The sequence below is a fragment of the Balaenoptera musculus genome, chromosome 6, assembly GCF_009873245.2.
Source record: "Balaenoptera musculus isolate JJ_BM4_2016_0621 chromosome 6, mBalMus1.pri.v3, whole genome shotgun sequence".
NCBI lineage: Eukaryota > Metazoa > Chordata > Mammalia > Artiodactyla > Balaenopteridae > Balaenoptera > Balaenoptera musculus.
The window spans coordinates 62,178,805-62,192,476 of NC_045790.1; the positions used below are offsets into that span (position 1 = coordinate 62,178,805).

The window sequence follows — 13,672 nt, forward strand, 5'->3', positions numbered from 1 at the left end:
CGAACAAGCTCGGACCTTCCCCCTGCGCGCGCCACGCCGCGGCGGGACCGCGGGAGGCCTGCGCGCTGCCCATACGCGCCCCGCGCTCGCCTGCTCTAAGATGGCGGCGGAGGCAGCACGCTCACACCCCGCCGCCCGCCCGCCTCCGAGCCGCGGCCTCAGGAGGCGGGAGCGGGCCGGGACGCGGAAAGCAGGAGCGCAAATGCGGCGCGGACCGTCCAAGCCAGCACGTTGCCTGCCGCCATGAAGCGTCTCGGCATGCTAGAAGCCAGCAGACGACTACGACCTGGAACACCACCGGCGCCTCAGAAACTGGGCGGGTGGGGGGCGGGGGCAAGGGGAAAAGGAAAAAAGAAAAAAAAGAGAGCAGCGGCACATCCGGGACCCTCCGCCCGCCCCGCCCCGGAAATGACGTTTCGGTCGGAGGCGGAGCCACTCTTCAAAGTGGATTCTTCCTCAGCTGTAGCTGGTCGTTTGCACAAGGTGTCTGGAATCGCCCTCGACACCCCCTCTCATGGGTTAGCTGTTACCCTCTCCCGGCTGTGAGGCTTTTGGGCACTAAGCTGGTTGCTGCGACTGGCAGCTCTCGTTTCACAGAAAGTATACCTCGCACCACGGCCCTAAATTCCTCCTCCAGCCTCGCCAGGACGTGTAGTACCGTACCTCCGAGGGAACCCTGGGGTGACCTCAGCCCCTGCCAAACTTAGCGCGTCTCTTCGGAACCCTTCCTCGGAACCCCGGCCTCGCGCCCAGCCCAACCCGGTTCGGGGGCTGTCAGTCACGGCACTGAGCCCGCCCCTTCCGGCCGCTAGCAGGGCCCGCCTCCTCCCCTCTTCCCTCCCCCACCCCTCCCCGTGTGAGTGTCTCCCTCTCCCTCTCGCTCCCTCTCTCTCTCCCTCTCTCTCTCTCTTTTGTGAGTTATAGCAACCGTTGCCTTGTGAATCAAGCGCCATAGTCACCGTAGTCCTGGCGACTGTTACCCATCAACAACAACTACTCCTCTCCTCCTCCTCCTCCTCTTCCTCCTCCTCCTCCCCACCACCACCATCTCCATCACCCACCAACAACACCACAATAATCCACAGCCAAGGTGAATATTCTTCGGTCTCTACATGTGTGTGGGAGCGTGTGGATGCGTGTGAACGCGTGTGTCCGTGCGTGTGTGTGTCCGTGTGTGCGAGCCGAGTGTGGCTGTGCGGGGGTCTCACTCCTGACACCGGGGCTGCAGCTGTGGCGCCGCTGCCGAGGGGTTCCGTCCCCCGGGCTTGTTTACAATGGACCGTGCGCGCTGCGGCTGGGTCGGGGGTGTGGGCGCCGCGCCGCCCGCCGGCCCGCCCGCTCGCCGGCCCCGGCCCTCCGCGGCCGCGCTTCAGGGATGGAGCGGGAGCTCGGGGGGCTGCGAGCCGAGCGGGAGAGGGAGCCACAGTTTTGCGTTGCGGACGGTGGAGCTCTCCCTTAGGTCTGGGTCTGAGGAGGAGGGTCAGGTGAAGAGATAAGGTTTTGTTTTTTTTTTTTCTTTCTTTCTTTCTTTCAATTTTCTTCTTTTTCAAAGCTGCTTGGTTCCTGTTTCTTTCAAAACCGAAATAGACAAGAATGTGCAAGGGGGGACCCACGAGGTGGTGTTTTGTTGTTGTTGTTCACTTGTGGGGCCTTGTTATGGGTTTTGTTATTTTTATCCTCGTACATCGGTGAACTTTTCCCACTGCCTCTTGCCTTCATTTTTGCCCCTCTTTGCCTTGTGCTAAATGAGCTGCTCTTCTTTTACCATCATCAGCTGCGTGGTTTTCTTTTTTCTCTTTTAAAACTGTGTTTTCTTTGTGCTGCAAACAATCTTAATATCCATTCGGCACTCTTCCCTCCCCCTCTTTCTTCTCCCCCCACACCCCTTGCACACACACTGAAACCTGGGGCCTCTTCGCTGGATTCTTTGCTGCATTGGGAAAGAGATCTTTTTTTAAAAAGTCTCTCTCCTCTCTCTTTCTCGGTGTGTGTGTGTGTGTGAGTGTGATTTAAACCGGATGCAGGGCATCTGTGATACTTGGGTTAGTAGTTATTGACAGTGCTTTATCCTTCATGTGGAGATGGGAGGGGTACGAGTGAGGTTCCATTTCACTTTGATGAACCTCCTTCCCCACAGTGGAGTGTTAACAATTTTCATTGTGGTTATGAGACTCTGTGTGTGACAGACAGGGAAAGGACATAAGGAAGCTTTGTGAGAACTCAGTTTACAGTGTTATTTGTGACAGTTATGGTACTTTAAAGAGTTTTTTTTTTTAATCTTCTCTGTTCGTTTTCCTTTGAGAGTTGAAATTGAAGTCAAGTTGTTCATAAAGAATGTATGAAGCTTCTCAACTTGAAACGTGTGTATATTTCACTTTCTTTGTGGTTGTTAAGATCTAGGCATGTGTGTTCTTAACATAGTCTTTTAAATTTATTTTTTGGTTTTCTTTGGACAGTGACTTAAACCTGCTGAAGAGAGAGAACTCTTTCCTTTTTAGGTCTTTCCTTCAAAACCGTATTTTTCTCTGTAGATTTGAATACTTCTCAGTCCTCAAGTTATAGGCTCTTAGAGGTAACCCAGTTTTACAGATCCTGTAAATTTGTTCATTTTTCAGTGTAATGTTTAATTAATTATCAGTAAAGAGTTTCGATAATGAATGTGTGCTAAAACAAATATAGTGTACTATTATATTCGCACAAATTGAAGTTTCCAATTTGGAATTTTTAAATGCTTATTTAAATAGTCTTCTTTCTAACAGCAAACATATATTGATTTACCTGACAGAGCAGGCTGTGAATAATATGACAGTATTAATTATTCTTCAGAATGTCAGTGAGCAGGTTGGGTAATTGTAATGCTATTAAGGCTAATATTTTGTAAAATAAGAGTTAGGTTTTAAAAAAAAATCTTTTCTTTTTTAAAATCCATTTCCTTGTGATTGCTATTTTAAATCACGGTGATGTTTGTTCTGAAAGAAGTCTTTCTCAGAGCACTCAAATTTCTTTATATTTGCCCTCCCCCCTCCCTAACCTGGGTTTCTTGCAAATCTCTAATACTAACTTGTATTTTTTTTTCTGTTCAGATGAGTGTCAAATGCCTGAACACTTTTGGATGGTGAAGTTCCTGGGTCCTATAAACTCTCTGAAGTTAATAGGAGTTTTGCTGTCTTGAGACAGTTTCAGACCTTATGCCATTTACATAATACATTTTCAGTCGAGTAGATTATATGCTATAATTTTATGGTTTAATATTTTTACTTGCAGTGTCCAAGAATTTTTTTGAGGCATTTCACTCATTACGACTATCTCAGGTTTTCTGTAATTCAGATTTTCATTCACAAGGTGATTTGAGAGCAGAACTTAAATTGAATTCTATTACCTATTCATTTTTAAAAGCACATATGTGATATAAAAGTTGCTGCTAGACATGCTTTGGACTCAAGTGTGTCAACATTATTCATACGGATTAAGTAAATAATAGAAATACTAGCAAATGATAAATTTAAAAATTTAACACACTGATAAATGCTTAGTAACAATTTTTTTCTGAGATATTTTTCCTAGGAGGGACTATATTATGTATTTGTATTCTCTTGTGTTTGTTTTTAGACTAAAAACCGAACTCGGAAAAGTGTCCAAACTTTAAAGCTAAAATTATGAAATAGGAGTTACTTGTAACTTGTTTTAAATAGCTGAATATCTGTGATTCACTGTATGTCATAATGCCTATCTCAGTCTTTTTATATTATTGTGCCTATGAATTGCATTAAATGGTATATAGGCATATTTATGTAGTACATTTAAATGTATAACAGTAAACTAAAATGCATTTCTAAAATGCATCATTCCACAATGTTTTCATTATATGGGATAGTTGTGCCTAATTTAAAAAATAGTATATTATTCCTCCAGTATTCAAATAGTCTTGTACTCTACTTAGGTACTCAAATAAAAGGTTTATAGTTTATAAGTACTGAAATAAAAAATTTATAGTTTATAAATTTAATATACTTTGATGCTAAACAAAACAATTTTAAAATCAGAAACAAATTTAATAGTAAAAAAATTACCATTAAAAAATTAGCAATTAAAAATGAATTGTAAATCAAGATAGATTTAATCTATTATTTAATCGATGATATGTGTTACTTTTTGGTAACATGTTTCATTTTTCTTGAGAAAGTTGATGTTTTATGCGCTTTCCTCTAAACTGTCAACTGAAGAAATCAGTAGGTGGAGTATGATCTTTGTGTCTCAGATTTTATAGTATGTGTGTGTGTGTGTGTGTTTAAAAGAGAAGATATAGCGTCAGATATGTAGGAAGAGTTAAAAAATTTTTTTTTCTGAACAGTATAGTAGGAATGTTACTTTGTTTTATTTTGTATTTCTAGTGAGCCTGTGTTACAAGAAATGAGAATACCAAACAAGGAGGCTTTCAAATTACAAAAGAGTCTTGGAAGACATAAACCTTTAAATTATGAAAAGTCTGCTATTTTTTTTGCTTGCTTTGTTTTTAATGCTGAGCATTAGGCTAAAAATCCTCTACTTCTAGTTACTTTAAAAATAAGCACTTAGTTTCCCTAATGGAATCATTTGCTTTTAACTCTTTGGTATGGCTTCCCAGTGGCTGTTGCAAAACAGATTTTAAATTCCTCTCTGTTCACAGGTGCATAGTGTTCCCATATTTTGGAAATCCAAGATTAAGCGGATTTAACTAAATCTAGCTTTGTTAGGGACAGATGGCTGCTTTAAACAGGTGTCACTTTCATTTCTAGTGCATTGTGTTGGGACTTCCACCGGTTCACAAAAGGGCTGTCTAAAGCAGGTGGCATCCTTTGCTTTTGTCCTTAGTAAAATATACTTTTGGAGTTAATCATTTTCCTAGGAAGAGTTTTTTTTATTTTTTTTAAAGTAAAGGTTTTGAACTATTCAAATTGATTCCTAATTTAATTAGCATAACTTTTATTTTTGAATATCATTCTAGTTTTGAGCTGTGTAAGTTGCAGATCCTTTCAGAAGACACTTCAAATTCTTTAAAGCAATGATAAATTCCCTTTGAATCCAGAAAAGTACTCAGGAGCACTTTACACAATTAGTCAATTTATCTGAAGCAAAAAGCCAAGGCAGACTTGAATAAAGTGAAATTTGGTTAACATGACAAGTTAACTTTTGCCATCCCATACTTGAATTTTGGGGGGGGGGGCAGCATTATTTTAATTTAAATGATAAACGTTGAGAACCAGTGTTGTTTTTGTTGGTTATTTTAAATATTTTCAAATGAAAACATTTTCCTTATCTACTTCTATTGTTACTCTAAAGTTTTTAGTGCTGTTTTTAAGTGAAAATTGTTTTCAGGCATTAGTGTTTAAAAATATGTACTGGAGTAAATAAAAGAGTATCAACCTATTGATTTCTAAGGTTCATTTTTACTCGGATTCTATCCTTTTTTGGTGGAAATTTTATACATCTTACAACAGATGCACCAGAGGGTGCTGTGCTGTTTGCAACAAGAGATTATTATCACTAAGAATGTGAACTGATTAGAACTTTTATTTAAAGAAAAAAAATTTAATTACATATGCATTCAAGCATATAATAGCCTTATTTCTATGGAGTTTCAATTTAATATACTGTCTTAATTGGCAGCTTTATATCAAAGCCTGTCTTTCTGTGTACTAATATATATCAACACAGCATAAAACAATATCAAGATTGATATCTTTGGCATAATCTGAATGTCAGCATTCATCCTGTAGGCATATACATTTATCATCTTCTTATGCAGGTATTTTAATCTGTATGTAAAAAATTTAGTTTAACTTGAAAATCATACTGTTTTGGCAGTATGGCTTTGTACTTCATAAATTTGGCATTGTTGCACATATCAGTATGTTGTATATCCTTATAACATTTATATATGGCATAATTAGTGGTATGCTTTTTATGGTATAATCTAAAACTCTCTCAAAGGTATAAATGGTAATAATAGTTATCAGGCTAATTAAGTCAACAACAATAATAACAGAAATTGGAGAATTTGGTCCCCACTTCATGCTGTTAGAATAGTCTGGTTTGAATATTTAACTTGGCTTTATTAACTGAAAAGTTTTAGATTCTCCACTTTCCTCTGTGCCTTATACTTCTAAACTGGAAGTGATCATATATTGCTTTCTGTATCTGAATATTTGTTCATAGAGATCTTTTTTTTTAGGAGAACTATTCAATTCACTCTTTTGGGTTCTTCTTGCATCATTGACTTTACTTCCTCAGCAGTACATGTATACTCTAAAGGACAAATACTGAAGCAGTGGTAGTCAATATCTGCCTCAAGTAAGCTTAGAAAGATATAGTTATATCAAATAAACTTTTTTTTCCTCTAGATAATGGATTTATGTATACTGTCATCCCACATTTAAGTACAATCAGCAAAATATGATATTTTTTAAAAGTACCTTTATAAGACATGCCACAAAGAATCCAAAACATCAATAGAGAATAATAATATTTTTAAGTATTAGCCTTGCTAAAATAGGTTAGGCATTTTTCCTTAAAAATGTGATCCTACCAATTCATTAACATAAACTAATTAATTTATGCCACTAAAAATTTTAAGTGTATGACATTGTTTCAAAACCTTATAGTTGACATTTTATATATCACATCAAACTACAAGATGTATTTAATGAAAATGAATCAGTTAAAAAATTGGAATGTATTTAGAGTATCAAATAGGTATGTGTTTTGTTTTTTAAATAGATTGAGGATAAGTATATTGGTTAAAAACACAGGCTTTGGACTCAGATTTCAGATAATGTTATTAGCTATGGAATCTTGGACAGGCTGTTTAGCTTCATTTAGCCTCAGTTTTCTCATCTGAAAAATAGATCAGCCTTAATCTGCCTTATGGAGTTTTGTGAAGAGTAAAGGAGCTAATTCATGTAATGTGCTTTGCTCAGTATTTGACATGGAATACATGCTCAATACATGTTGGTTCTTAGGGAATACTGAGAAGATACCCAGTCTAATTTTTTTGCTATCTAAGAATCCTTTTAATACACTTCTGACCATATACTTCCCAGTGGGTTCTAAGTTTTGAAAGATTTTGCTCACTGATCTACACTCATTAAATAATTATTCCCTCTTCCACCCTTTTAAAAATAAATCAAAGACATGAAGCTATCAACTGTAGGTTTGGATTACCATTTGATAACCAGTCTTGTTATTACACTGAATTAATAGGGTGCTAGCCCAAAGTTATGTTTTAGTTTTACTTTGCAGCCTTATTGTAACGGATTCTTTTTATGTTTGGATAACTCTCCTGGTCTAGGGATCTCAGACTGAGAATTAATGATGTAATATTTCATAAACTCTTAACACTTCCCATTGTCCATTTCATTGTCCAATTGATATTTTCCTTTTCACATGTATTATACATGAATTCATTTGAAAACATTTTGAGCCCTATTTATAAACTTTATACAAAATGCAGTCATTAATATATAATAATGACAATAGTTGTATAAAGATGAGTTCATCAAGGAATTATTCCAATTTATATGCACTGCTTAGAATCGTTATTTTTACTAACAGCAGAAAAATGTGAGGTCACCATTTGTTTACCTGTAGCAATAAGTAATTTTAGAAGAATTTGCCAACCCCAATCTTGAGGTATAAAGTAACCTCAAGAATGTTATTCAGTAAAACAAAATATGAAATAATAGTGGAAAAATAACGCCTTTGATTCCCTTTGTTAGGGCATTAAAGATGTTGAAAGAATCATTTTAGTTGACTGCTATATCTAAAGTTACTATTCAGTAATTTGCTATATTTCTATTTGTCTAAGCATTTTGACTAAGAATGAAATGTTTTTCTCATTTTACAGTGATCTAAATAGCCCGATCTTTCTCAAAGTGGAAATGTGGTTTATACATTACAATTGAAAATTTATCTGATACCGTGTGTCATCTTTTTTGCTGAAGCATTGTGTATTGTACAGGCTTTTTGCCTGTCTCTCTCATCTTACCTGCTCCCATCCTCCTACTCCTGTTAAATGTTCAATTAATTATATGATTCCTTTTACATTATTTTTATAGATAATTAGTCCCAACATAAAAAGTATGCAGACTCTCAGCTCAACCATCTCCTCTGCTTCCTTTCTCCAGTGAATCTGGCACATATTTTAAAGGGAACTTTTGGAAAAAGGCTAGGAAATGTGACTTATTAGGTGGTAAGGTTATATATCATTCTTACCGTTTTTAATCATCCATTATCTTCTTACAATTTCTATCCATCTGACTGCCCTCATGAACAAATACATACCCTTGTTCCACTAATGATGTAACCTGAGCATAATTATGCTCCACGAGTTTCCCTTCCTAGTCCCGGCTATGTACTGGCCTCTGGCTGAGCACTTTAGGTTAAATCTCTTGTCTAGTCCCAAAATATTGTGTTTGCGCAGTCACATGTGCCTGCCCATTGCTGACTTTTAACTCCTGGATTCTTCTTTCTCACTACTTTTATTAGAAGCTGTAATACCCAATCAGTATTGCTTGCCTTTACTTTACAGTGCCTGATCAAGATTACCAGAGGTCTTCCTGTTTAGGCAAAAATGGGCAAGGGATAATAGGAGCTGAGCCCAGGAAAGCTAAGAGTGAGGCAGCTGGCCTGAAAATGAAAGTACATTAGTTGGTGAGAGGAGACCTAAATGGAGAGGTGATGTGGAAGGAGAAAAGAGAGAGGGTGAGTAGGCTAAGAAATAAAGGTCTTCAAAAGTGCCAGCCAAAGGAGAGTAAAGAGGAGGAAAAAAGCTTCTGTTCTGGTACTCAGTCTGCCACTAAGTGAAAAACCTTAGGCTAGTCACTTAAACCTCCTAGCTCTCAGTTTCTCCATTTGTAAAATGAAACAGTAGTGCTATGTGGTCGCTAAAGCCCTTTCCCGCACTAATAGTCTATGATTCCATGGTGAGATTGGTGTGGAAAAAGGGAAACATGCCAATAACATGGAGCCTGGAATTGGTGTTTCCTTTATTGATGGCATTTTGCTTGCCTATTGTTTCTTCTGATAAGAACAACAAAGAAGGAAAACCCAGGGCCTGGGTCTAGCATAATGGCCATACCTATGTCACAGTCTCAGAAGCTTCTACCATTTCAGTGGCCCCTGTAGGGAGCTACGGCCAAGTGCCCTGATGTTCTCACCCACAGAGGAATTAGCTGAGTCTCACAGCTTGAGCTCCTGCTGTGCCAGCTCCTCTATGTCTGTGTGCCAGACAAGTGTCTGACAGTTGGGGCTCCTGCCTGTTGCTCCCCAATGAGGTATTTAAAACAGGACATAATTTCCCAAGTATGTGGATAGACAAATTAACAGAGAAAGCGGGGTGGGGTGGCGAGGAACCCAAGCCTCTGCGAGCTCCTCTCCTCTCTCTGTCTCTCTGTCTCTCATTAGAAGCAAGAAAAATTAATTTAATTTCTGTTGATCTCATTTTTCAACATTTCTTCCCCAGTTATTAAAGCCTTGACTTTTTTCTTCCCTTCATGCTATTCAGCTAGTTTTGAAAAGACCTAAAATCCTGTCAAGGAGTCCGGGCAAATTCTGAGGGCTTTTGGACTACTTCGGGGCCCTGCTGTGGGGAGCATTGCCATCTTCCACACTAGTATTCTTTTGTATTTTTCCATTGGCAATAATTGCTGCTTTTCATTTTTCTGAATATTGTTTATACTTGGATAGCATTTTTAAAATTTAGGTTTGGTGGCAGAAAAATTGTGTCTTTTGGTCAAGAGGTATGCATTTTCATAACTTTAAAAAGTTTTTTATTGGAGTATAGTTGATTTACAATGATGTGTTAGTTTCAGGTGTACAGTAGAGTGAATCAGTTATACATATATCCACTCTTTTTTAGATTCTTTTCCCATATAGGTCATTCCAGAATATTGAGTAGAGTTCCCTGTGCTATAGAGTAGGTCGTTATTAGTTACCTGTTTTATATATAGTAGTGTGTATATGTCAATCCCAATCTCTCAATTTACCCCCCCCCCTTTTTCCCCACTGGTAACCATAAATTTGTTTTCTATGTTGGTGACTCTATTTGTTTTGTAAATGAGTTCATTTGTACCATTGTTTTTAGATTCCACATATAAGCAATATCTTGTGGTATTTGTCTTTCTCTGTCTGACTTACTTTGCTCAGTACTTTAATGTTAATTTGACAAGTGCACTTACAAGATTTTAGAGGATTGCATGCTGTGAAAGGAAGTATTTTTGCATTAGTTCAAGATAAGTCTTATATTCTGCTCTATCTCACCTCACCTCTTTTACCAGTTTAATAAGGAGTGTATGAAAGATTCATAGATTGTAATTGTTGCTTTTAAAATTATTTTTGAATGCTATTTTTATTGATAGAATCGTATTCAAGTTTCTGAACTACAGATCTGAATGACTGATGGCTTTATACATTTCAGTATAAAACTATCATCCTTAAAAATGCATCTGGCCCTCTTCAGTCTCAATCAGCGTAGTTTATCTTAATGTGCAAAACCATTTTAGAAACCCTTTGCTAGTCACTTAAATTTCTTTCTTCCATGCTTTAGTTTTGGGGGTGGTGAGGGAGGGTTGCTGGAGAGGGGCAGGAAGAGGGAGATACATTTAGAAATCATATCCTGTTTCCATTGTTGAATACTCGTGCATTGCATACTCTATCCAGTTTGTTTTCCTGGACTGTGACGTTTTGGTGGAAATAGAGGTTGGGGTGGGGATTGCAGAGCATGGGGAGGGGAGAAACAGAAATGACTCAGGTGATCCAGTATGTCTTCCAGATCTATTTCCTTTCCTGTTGTAGTATTATGCAGAGTACACACACTTTTGTGAGGATAGGCATTTTATTACTTCATATTTGTCTGTGATTCCTTTTCTCCTAAAGATTGACTGTATCTGTATATGTCTATCCCTTAGTATATTGGTGTGCAATAATATCTTTCTCTTTTAAAGAACCTATATTGTGATTTAGTCATGCACAGATTTAGAAAGGTAGAAGACAGTAGTGAGAAAATTTAGTTTGTGTGCTAGATAACAGAAATGATGCTTTAAATCCACCTCTCTACATTTTGCTTTGGGTGGATTGTTTTGTGGATATATTTTTTTGCAGTAGAACCTAGGTTTTTCCCCTATTCCTATTGAGGCTGACATTTTAAAGAACCAAAGAGGGTAATCTGTCACATCAGGCTTTCACTGATTGACATCTGGTTATATCTGATGACAATCTTGGAGATGAGTTTTAATGAAGTGTCAGCATAAGGGTCATTAAAAAAAACACATGAAAAGATATTATATTAGTGATCTGAAAATCACTTTTACCATCTTAAATATACAATATGCATATTTTGATGTGCCACGATGAAAGCCCAACATGAAATATTGGTATACAGGCACCAGATAAGGTTAGATTCTTTGTTTCGATCATGTAACATAATCACATTGCATGCTTCTAAAGGACATTTCAAAACATATTTTGTTTAAAAAGTCACTTTATATTTTTAGGGTGTACTTATATTAAGAAAAATGGATTTTATCTTATATATAGTGTTTTGTGTATATGTGTGTGTTTGTGCATAGACCTTTACAAAGTCATTTTAATTGGTACTTCAGAACTTCTGTCAACACTGCTTTTGCTCACTGGTTTCTGCATTCTACATATCTTGGAGCTACTCCAGTGCTATTTTGTTGAGGCAAAGAAAATTAGGGGAAATGTTTGACTTAAGTTCTTTGAATGACCTTCCTGTGATTTGGGGAACGATTTTTAATGGTGCCTCACATTATACGGTGATATTTAGAGGCTACCTTTAGTTAACAAAGGCCATGAACGCTGAAATTGAATTAAGTTATTAAAGGCAAAAATTGTAATTCTGATTATAGTAGGTTAAGATATTGTGCTGCTGGATCAACATTTGATCTATGCCTTTATTTTTAGAAGTCTGCCGAGTTTTGAAATTTAAAACCTTTTAAATAATGTTGAATGAGTGGCACTGTATAATAGATGTGGACTTATATTTCACCAGAGGTTTGAGAGCCATATGGTTTGGAAGTAAGTGGGTTTTATCTTTGAAATTGGGAGGTGATGTATTTTAATATTTTGATTGGGTTAGATTTACTTGAGTATTTACTGGTCTTGTTAGAAATGCCAGTGACCATGGAATGGAGACAAAGATCAAAGTCATTTGTGGGAGGAGGTCATTATAGTGATCCTGATATGTCACTCACCTGCAGTCATGCTGTCCTTGATAAACTTTAAAATAAAGACATCTTCCTTGGATAATATAAACCTCTCTATGATATTGCATTTTTATTAATTTACACAGCTGTCTGGAATTTCCTAAATCCTGTAGCACAGTCTTGTGTAATGCATTGTCCGTGAGCTTTAGAAGCTCCAGCTTACCCTCTGGTTTACAAACCTTAGGAAGAATGCTAATAGATGACACCGCATGCCTAGAACAACACCTTAATCTGAAGGAATGGGGTAAGATGAGGGTAAATTGGGGCAGGATCATATAGTTGGAAAAATTAGAGTACGAATAATGGTTAGAGAAAAAGAAGGGTGATGTTAGGGTCTGCATAAGAAATTCAGTTTGCCATATTAAGCATACTTAGTAATATTACCACTACAATTAATAACATTATTTCTAATATTTTATTCAGAAACGTTCTAGCAGAGACATAAGAAATAGTTGGATATGTTAGTCTATAAGCTTGTAGTTTTACATCATTGTTCTTTAGCTTTACTTTTGAATGAGGAATTAAGGGATTTATATCAATGTGTATTTAGTGCCAGTACTATTTTGGTTAATTTAGGAATCCTGAAATGGCTCAGCTTTCTATTGGGTTTTAAGGATTATTTTGAAAGAAAAGAGAGAAATTAGGTATTTGATACGAAATTATATATTCTCAGCTATGTGGACGTATTTTTTAAGATTTCAAATTTTAGAAGGCAGAAATGATGGAGATGATATTTAGGAATCAAGAAGGGTAAAAACAACGTATAGGAGGAGACATTGAAAATGCAGTTAGATGAAATTAGAAAATTTTGAAATAAAGATTAAAAATAAGGTGAGATGGATAAATCAAAGTATGAATGGTGAGATAATTTGTTGGGTGAATAATCATTTACTTTTTTGCCTTACTTGATTTTAACGAATAGGGGAAGCTGAGAAACAGATTATACTTATGTCTCTTATGGACACTACATTACTTTTTTTGTCTGAAATATCTACAATAAAGCTCTGAGACCTTTGACTATTATTGTATGGGATTTCACTATTAATGTTGTATATAGAAAAGAATTAAACTGAGATGTATCAGAGTTTTCTTGTAATTATTTTATTGTTACAAAGTTATATATTAGTATAGGAAGTTAATATATTCAATTAGAATATCTGATTAGCTTATCTAATATCTAAAGCAGTTTACATATGGGAAGCCAATATATAGTGAAAAACTGTGTACCATAAATGTATATATTCTTAAAACTTTCTTTTTTTAAAACTTTTAAAACTAACAGTGAAGAATATAGAATAGTATAGTGAACCCTCATGTGTCCATCACACAGACCTAAGGATTATTACGTTCTGTTGTTCTTAAAGCTATATAATTTGAAATAATTTGTTTATTGAAATAAACTTGAATCCTAT

General features: G+C 37.0%; 1 protein-coding gene across 5 annotated transcripts in view; it reads left to right on the forward strand.

The window, feature by feature from the left end:
* The first annotated feature begins 927 nt into the window (after positions 1 to 927).
* RFX3 (regulatory factor X3) overlaps positions 928 to 13,672 on the forward strand; it is a 293,286-nt gene continuing 280,541 nt past the window's right edge. The window contains exons 1-2 of one of the 5 annotated variants that reach the window (XM_036854086.1): positions 1,066 to 1,090; positions 2,303 to 2,360. In XM_036854086.1, the coding sequence (XP_036709981.1) occupies positions 2,339 to 2,360 (22 nt within the window). In that variant the 5' untranslated portion in view covers positions 1,066 to 1,090; positions 2,303 to 2,338. Of the gene's footprint in view, positions 1,091 to 2,302; positions 2,361 to 13,672 lie in introns of all 5 variants that reach the window. The other 4 variants (XM_036854090.1, XM_036854085.1, XM_036854088.1 and 1 more) reach the window with 4 other exon arrangements.